This window comes from Neolamprologus multifasciatus, chromosome 5 (assembly GCF_963576455.1).
Source record: "Neolamprologus multifasciatus chromosome 5, fNeoMul1.2, whole genome shotgun sequence".
NCBI classification, from domain to species: domain Eukaryota; kingdom Metazoa; phylum Chordata; class Actinopteri; order Cichliformes; family Cichlidae; genus Neolamprologus; species Neolamprologus multifasciatus.
The window spans coordinates 12,809,502-12,818,002 of record NC_140443.1 but is presented as its reverse complement, the minus strand read 5'-3'; the positions used below and the strand labels follow the sequence as shown (position 1 = coordinate 12,818,002).

Genomic DNA, 8,501 nt, shown 5'->3' with positions numbered 1-8,501 from the left:
TCTCACCGCTAATGCAGAGGCTGAAACGACAGAGTTCATCACACAGGGTATCTGGGCTCTCCAGCTCTCCTGGTCCTCCTGCCCTTCCTCCCCCTCCTTCCCTCCTCTTCTTCCTTGGTGACATCCTCTTCACCATCTTCATCACTCGCTCTACTTTGTCCATCCTGGATAGCCGAGTTTCACCTGTCAGGTCCGGATGCAATCTTCCCTTGTCTCTGTTTTTGCTTCTTTTTTTTTTAACTTCTTTGTAACTATTTATCCAGATATCCAAGTTTCAGCACTCTGTGTACTAGTTTCTTCTTTCTTCCCTCCCTTGCCTCTCTACAACACTGTTACTCCTTTGCTTTTCTGAAATTACCTCCTCTTCTTCCGCCCTCTTCTACCAACCTCAATTTTTTTCGTCCCTTTCCAGCGTAGCACCTAATTGCCCAGGTTTAGTTTTAGAAACACCTCAGCCATCCTGTTTTCCTTGTCTTTCTTGCCCTTCTCTTCCTTTTTCCTGTTCTTTCTTCCCCCTTGTTCAGCTCACGGAAAATCTGCACGAAACGGCGAGAGAAGTGAGACACTGAGGGAAAAGAGAGTAGAGGGAGAAAGGGAGAGGCTGTACCCCCACCCTGCTTTCTTATACACTCACTCTCCATCTATATCCACCCCAGCCCACCTCCCTACCGCACCACCCCCACATCCAACCTCCAAAACTCTTAGCTGGTGCTTTGCTTTGCCTATCTTTTCCCAAAAGGGGGAAAAAAGCAACATGAAAAAGACCCAGCATGTTGCTAGTTTTTTGTCTTTCTGCAGTTTTATGTCTCTCTCTCTCCCTCGCGTGCTCTCTCTTTCTCTCTTTCTCTCGCACCCACTTTTTCATTCTGTCAGTAAGCACATACACAATCACACACACAAACACAGGAATTATTGGTAACTTCTTCAATCAAATGATGTCTCTGCCGCATGATTTTCTTCCTTCTCCTCTCTTATACATTTACCCCATCCTTCCTTTTTTGGTTTATCCCTGTATGGTGTTATCTGCACCTCCATCTTTGATTCTGTCTTTCATATCCTCCTATCCATCCATACCTCCCACTCCACCAGCCTCCTTGACAACACTTTTTCCTCTCATTTCCCTCTCTACATCTAATCTGACCCTCTTAGTGTCTCTAACTATTCTTGTCTTTCTCTCTGTCATCACCCAGCCACTTCTTTTTTCCCCCTTCTGTCCCTCTGTCCCTCTGCCTCTTCTCATCTACTCTTTAATCTCTGTTTCGTGTCCTTCCATAATAAGCTCATTATCTCCTCTGGAGAAGAGGTCAAACGCACATACAGTATGCACACTCTGGTACAATTGTTTTATTAGGCAGGAAAACATTGTGGACGCTTCTGCTTAGCTGCTGAATACACAAAATTACCCATGGCCACACACAAAAAAGTATATAGCCTATACTATACACATTCAGCCTTGGAGTCACTCACTCTCACACACACAGACATATTGGGTCAGAGAGTGAACTCCACGTAGCTTTAATGAAAACTCACTCCAGGGGTTTTAGACATGCTTTTTGATCACAAGCCCAAGACCATCTGTACATGCGGTTTGATCCTGCAGTAAAGTTTGCACTCTTTGAAAAATGTGACACCTGATGAAATTGATTGTTTCCAGGAAATTAAAAAGTCACTCAGTGAAGATTATTCAGGGTTCTGAATGTCACAAACCAGCTGCTTCTGCAAGAGCACCACTTCAGAGTACACTTTCATCAGTGGAGTTTTACAGTTAATTGAAGAAAATCAATCAGGAGGTTATTGATAGAGTAACTTTAATGGTAGTTTATAAGAAGCCATATTTTTTTTCTGTTATCCTATGTCAACTGTAGTCATCTGTTGACCTGCTAGATTAATGCCATAACTTCCTGGGGAATCCCAATCTCATATTTGGAACTAGGGGATTTAATTGTAGACAAGACCTGCGAGAGATAGTGTAAACTCTGTTTATTCTTTTTGGATTTATTGAAACCCTCTTAAAGGAATATTTGATTTTACAGCCCGAGGATTGTACTGTGAAAAGTACCACAAACTCTCTATAATAGGATGTTTCTGTGGTGTAAACAGAGTGACAGCGTGTGAACAAACTCATTAGGTAAGGATCATTTGGAAGAATTGAAGATGATTTATTGAGATAGAGAATTCAGTTAAGATATTTAATGATTATACTCCGATGACCAATCATAGCAGAACAGAATCCCAGCAGTGATATGAATTAGCATGAAGATGAAGATGGAGGCTTGGATGGGGATGAGGCCTCAATCTTGCTACAGTCACGTACCTATGTAAGCAGGTTGGTTTTGGACAGGTCCACCCGATGGAGGCAAAAATTGCTGCAATCCTAAACTATCCAATTCCAACCACCAGGCGGGAACTGAAGCGGTTCCTACGTATGACCGGATATTAAGGGTGTTTCTGTAAAACTTCTCCTGTAACCAGGCTATGTATGTACCAAAGGTACCCTTTGAATGGTCGGTAGAGTGCCAGCATGCGATTGACTAAGCAAAATCAGAAAAGAGATTCTGAAAGGCAGAATGACAGAAGCACTCAGATTTAAAGCATGCAAAACCAAGGCTAATTGGATCAAATGAGGCAGGCAAGAAAATGACTGGAGTAGAGCAATGATCTCAACATTGAGTTTGACAGCATGAGGAAATGGAAGAGATGTAGACTTGCAGCTGAATACCCAGGAAAGCAGCTGAGTGATTACAACTCTTGCTTATTGATCTTAGACATGAGCCTCATAATTAAGGGTAGATACCTAAAATGCTAAGCACCATTGACCTATTGTCATATACAGTGTTACAACTGTGTCAGAGAGGATGATATATGATGAGCTTTGAGACAAGACTTGGATGTGACTAAGCCTTTAACCCTTGTCTAAGTGCTGAGTTTATTATTTCAAGTCTCAGAATAGATCATTTACTGCTGTCCATACGGCAACTAGTTCTCATCACCAGTGATGATCTAGTCAACATTTTGCCCATATCACAGTAACGTTATAGAAACAGGTGGTAAAGATACAATCCCCAGTGTGATCTATGAAAATACATACACATTTTGATAAACAATGTTGCATTATTTTGATTAAATTTATATTCAGATTATCTCATTACGTGACATGTAATTTGAATAGGATAGATGGAAACAAATCACTGAATGTTGAGAATAAATTTACTGTATGGTTAGTCTTAGCTATGGTTCATTTTATTGACTTCAGCTGGTATCAGTCAGCTCTTCCTTGAAGTCCAGTCTCTTATCAAAAAAACAGCTTTAATATGTTTTAAGTTCTTAAAATAAACTGAAGGAGAGCTGAAGTCCAGCAGAGTCTGAAAAAGGAGGTCATTTGCAGACTGGCAGCCATTCTGTGCAGTGAAAGGACTGACTTCAGAGCTCACATTAACAACTTTTAAAGTATTATAGACTCTACAGGAGACAGGAATAGCCTCAATTCAGTATTTGGCTTTCTCACCAGGTTCCAGGACCTAAAAGTTGATTCATTTTGACTACTGCAGTACATTAGGAGAAAATTAAGGTGGAAATGAAGCACTTTGGATGTCAGTGGGGGATTCCACGTGTTATTCATTGTTTTGTTGTGTTTCTTCTTTTTGAGAATAATATGTTTCATTGGCAGTAAACATTAAACATTAAATGTGAAACAGTACTGCACAATGCATTTAAAATAATTTTAAATATCATTCAGATGCCTACAGTTTTAATCAATTATATCAACAGTAGCTGTGCATTACTTATTTGTTTATTTTTTTAACACAACTGACCATATTAACCATACCTGTCCACTGAACTCCAGACATTTTTTTCCAGCTTTGTGTTAAGTATTTTCCTTCATAAGTAACCCACTGAATGATTTCATACACTTAAACTTCAAAAACCAATGTACGATCTACAGATATATTGTAGAATGCAGCTAGCTAAGTGCAGAAAATCTCAGAACCACAGCAGCAGCACAGACCAGCTGATCTCTTAGCTGATCCATAAAGAAAACAAGACCATCAGAGCTCATAGTACAAAACTATTTTTGGAGGGATTTTGAATTGAGTCATTTTTCCAGGCTGCAACACCATGCTGGATCATAGGGTTCCACCACCTGCCAAATCCCACTTATTTTAATGAGTCAAATCAAGCTGTTTGTCACTGGAAAATATTAACATACAGCTTAACCTCGGGTACAGCATCTTCATTGGACTGCAGTAGGTTCATTTCATGCAAAGATTCTTAAGTTCTACACCCATCCAAATGATTTTAGATTAGTAAATTGAAAAAATTCTCTCTGCACTTTAAATAAAGGGCTAATGAATAAAAAAATAATTATGATTTAACTGATTTTTCATGCAGAAACTTATCAAAGTCTGTGACCTTTAAAACGACACACCGTATGAAACATTAACTAAATTGACAGAACAATGCAGGTATAATGGATTTTCCTGCTCATCTCTTTCAGTTGGTCCTCACAAGAGGAGGAGAGGACCACAAAAAGACATCCTCAGCGCTCACATACAAACACTCACGGGCTATACAAACTTTGTCTTGTGAATTTGCTGAGAGTGGTTTAAAGGGATGCTTTTCTTGTGCTAGGAGAGTGTTTGAAGTTTCATAACAAAGCATATGCAGTTTGTGAGTATGTGTGTGTACGAGAGGTTGTGGGGTTGTGTGGGTGTGGTAATGTACCGTCATTGGTACTCCACATGAACTGGTTATGAAACTATCTCATCATGTGGGGGTGTGAATTAATCACTTCAGCTTGCAGTGACTTACACTTTGCACACACACATACATATACATGGTCATACAGCCCATAATGTACACTTTATCTACACAATGTACACAAATACCTAATGGTGTACAGATACTAGCTGGTGGTATTAATAAAAAAAAACTTGCAAACTAAAATTACCAGTTTAGTTCTATGATCACATTCATGAATAAAAGTAATGATGCATACACTAATAAAAAAGAAAGAAAGAAAGAAAAGAAAGCAACACAAAATGTGATACACAAAAAAATAAAGAGAAAATCTGATTTCAGGATCACCAAAAATTCAGCCAAATCCCTGGAGATGATGTTTGACGGTTACAGAGTGTTCAGACACATCTCTTGGACTCATCTCTGAAAAAGTCAGCTCACATTTTGAGGATAATGTAAAGCTTCTGTTCTAACTAGTGCAGTCACTTTTTTATGTATTAGGAATTCATAGCATCTGTAACTTAAAAAACTTGAAAAAAAATATTCACAAGTGTAATGATTTCTGATGGGACACCTGATTAACTGTGATTCTGAACATTTCATATTTTCGATGGCATATTCACTTTGCATTTGGTGCAGTGCACTTGGGTGTGACACCAAGGGAACAAGTCATCAGAACAGCCTTGTGTCATGTTGGCAAACCAGAAAAAAGCTCATGACCCATTTTCTAGTTCAACTCTGCTCTAAATTCACTAAAACTTTTTCAGTCTTTTCCTTGGATGGTGGATTGACTGACTGGATGATTAAACACTGACAGGCTATTTGGCCAGGTGAGAACAATGCCAATTGGTCTTGCCTACTTGTCTCACAACATAAGGACACTCAAAAAATGCAAGAGTCAGTCCTCCAAAAGTTGAATTAGGTCAGAAAAAGTAACTTCAAACAATTGTAGCAACTCAGATATCTCATATGCAAGCATTTGGGGGTATAAAGAGATAAATTAGGACAACTAATAGCCAGCAGTTTCTTCATGTTTAAGCAGCTAAGCAGAAGTAACTGAGGCACAGCTCAAATGAAGTGAAATTTAAAAGGATTCCACACTCATAAATATGCTGAGGAGTAAATTTTAGTTAATCCTGAGAAATATAACAAAACCAGTCATCAAAATGTTACAAAGTATTTTCAGTACCAATGGAGCAAACAACTTCCCCACTAATACCATAATATATAAGATAGCTTATATATCTATTAAGTTACAGTAAGTTTAGTGTAATGCTTATTGCTTAATACACTTTTCTAATTCAAGTAACCACAATAGTCAGTGTGATGTAATTGTTCTTTTTTTGATGGTAATGTCTTTGTCTCTGAGAGAGAGAGATGAGATAAGGAGTCACCAACTGCATTATGACTGACGTGAATGTTTTCAGCTTTGGCTGAGAATCATCGAGAATTAAGTAATTGACGCTGGGGATATGGCCTCCATGTGGGGCTGATATATGTTGATGTGTTTTTTTCCATGAATGTTTCCTGGCTGCCTACTGAGCTGATGTGTGAAATGGACAAAGAAGCCAATCATAAACCTCTCCTTAAATTCTCTCAAGCGGACTGTCAACAGTAGCTTAATCAGATATCATCGTGTTGGTGTTTGTTCCTGGATCAATAAAACTAATGTTGGTCCAGAATCAACACTGCAAGTGACCAATGACATTGTAGAGATGGCATAGTTTTGTAAGGTGGAAACACACCACACTCGAAACCGTAACTCTAACCCTGACTCCCCCTTTTTGCTGCTTTTTTCTTGAATGAACATCAGCGGGTTTTTCCCGACTCACAAAGTTATGACATCGTAACAATGTGACTGGTCAGATGCAATGTTGGTCCTGGACAAACATTAATACGTTGATCCAGGAACATCACCAACATGAGGATATCAAATAGCATGTCAACAGTATATGGGTGTAAATAATACTGATGGCTATTTGACAATCCCTGAGTGGTAGCCTTCTGAAACACCTTTAAAACAAAGAAAAATAAATTAAATAAATACATCCGTAAGCAGGGCAGGAATCCATTGTCACAGAAGGAGCAGGTGTGGAGGCAGTAACACAGACATGTTACAACCAAAATCAATGATGTTGTTACAAATAGTGTGGCCCATTGGTCCATAACTAATCTACCCTTTATGTCAGTGCCAGAGGCAAGGGCATGCTAGTATAAGACAATGTGGATTCAGACATTTGAATTTTAGAGGAACAGCTGGAGCATATGTGGGTAGAGCTGATGTATGCCCTTTGGGTTGTGATGTGATTTGGGCTGTAATGATTTATTCTTCCCTTCGGGAGGGGAAAGAAGAGCAGAAGACATTTATGTAGAGAGAAGAAGTGTAACCAAATTCCAGTGGAGTAAGCTCCTAAGACTGAGGTATATCTGAGGATAACACCTTTTTGGGTGTTAGTCTCTCCAGGTGGCACAGGCTACTTAGGAGGGGGAGAATAAGATTTGCCAAGTGTGTATATTTACTAGTCATTATTTGTTTCTGGGGTTGTGCTGAGGCTGGAGATGTTTTTGAAAATAGCGCACTAGGTGATGGAATTGTTGTAGGTTGGGAGAATTCAGCAGAGTTTGATTGAAGAGTGGGTTTGATGACAGAGAGAATGAGGGCCTGAGCTGTTAGTTGTGGCCGTGCATTGCTGGAAGCTGCCATGAAAGATGGAGAAAAAGGGTTTGAGTTAGTGGCATTTACAACTCGGTGCAACCCGGTGCTGCCGATAGGAGCAGGAGGAGAAATGCTGTGAGCTGGAGGGCCCAGCAGCAACTGAAGCTTGCTGAAGAAAAAAAGTAAAACAATGAGAAGGAATTCTGAGAGATCCTGGAAGCATCTGGTAGTTGGTGTTTAAAATGTGTGAAAGCTGGAATGAGGAAAGGTAGTGCACATCCTGCTGCCAGGAATGTTAGAGGAGGAATGCCAATAAAGGGGGACAGAGGACAGAGGACAGAGAACGTGACACCCCATGCCAGGAAAATTTGAAGCAGAAAAATGAAAGGGGGAATAGAGGGCAGAGAAGCTGGGATGGTAGTGCGAGGGATGTTTGACAAAAAGAGCTGGAAAAGGATGAAGGGCAGAGAAACTGCCATCTCAGTGCCATTTATGGGACTACTGGTAAGCTGGGATGAAGGAGATATATATGTATATATATATATATATATATATATATATATATATATATATATATATATATATATATACATACATACATACATACATACATATATATACATACATATATAGAGAGAGAGGTAGTTAGGTAATATTATTATGTAAAACATCTTCAGCTGTTTCCTTTCTTAAAAAGACATCACTACATAAGTGCCAACAAAAGGCTTACTTTTGTCTCATTAAGGTTCATTGTATCCAAATTACTGTCTCTTGTCTATCAGTCTCTCCCCCTCCTTTCCATGACTTGTGCTTTCCTGCCACATTGTCAAACAATATTGTGAGCCTAACAAGTAGGATCGAGCGAAGGTGCTTAATTATAATCTACTTCAAATGGATTTAAAAGATGGAGTGACAGACTAACATGTTTCTTGACACCTTGGACAAATGTGCATGACATTTCCTGAGGCAGATTTATGCATGATACAAAAAGGAAAGTCTGTGGAACTAATTAATGTCAAACATCTTATTTTCTGTGATTATTTTGACATTGGCTTTGTGAATAGAACTGTTAGCTTGAGTTCTTTCTAGTTCTTTCTTTGTCAAACAG

At 39.2% G+C, this 8,501-nt stretch overlaps 1 protein-coding gene across 5 annotated transcripts in view; it reads right to left on the bottom strand.

Moving 5' to 3' along the window:
• grip2b (glutamate receptor interacting protein 2b) overlaps window positions 1-8,501 on the bottom strand; it is a 264,699-nt gene that overhangs the window by 165,541 nt on the left and 90,657 nt on the right. Inside the window, exon 1 of one of the 5 annotated variants that reach the window (XM_085161253.1) lies at window positions 7-7,918. The exons of 2 other annotated variants lie outside the window; for them this stretch is intronic. In XM_085161253.1, coding sequence (XP_085017379.1) covers window positions 7-163 — 157 coding nt within the window. In that variant the 5' untranslated portion in view covers window positions 164-7,918. Of the gene's footprint in view, window positions 1-6; window positions 7,919-8,501 lie in introns of those variants that run through there. 2 more of the 5 variants (XM_085161241.1, XM_085161240.1) reach the window with 2 other exon arrangements.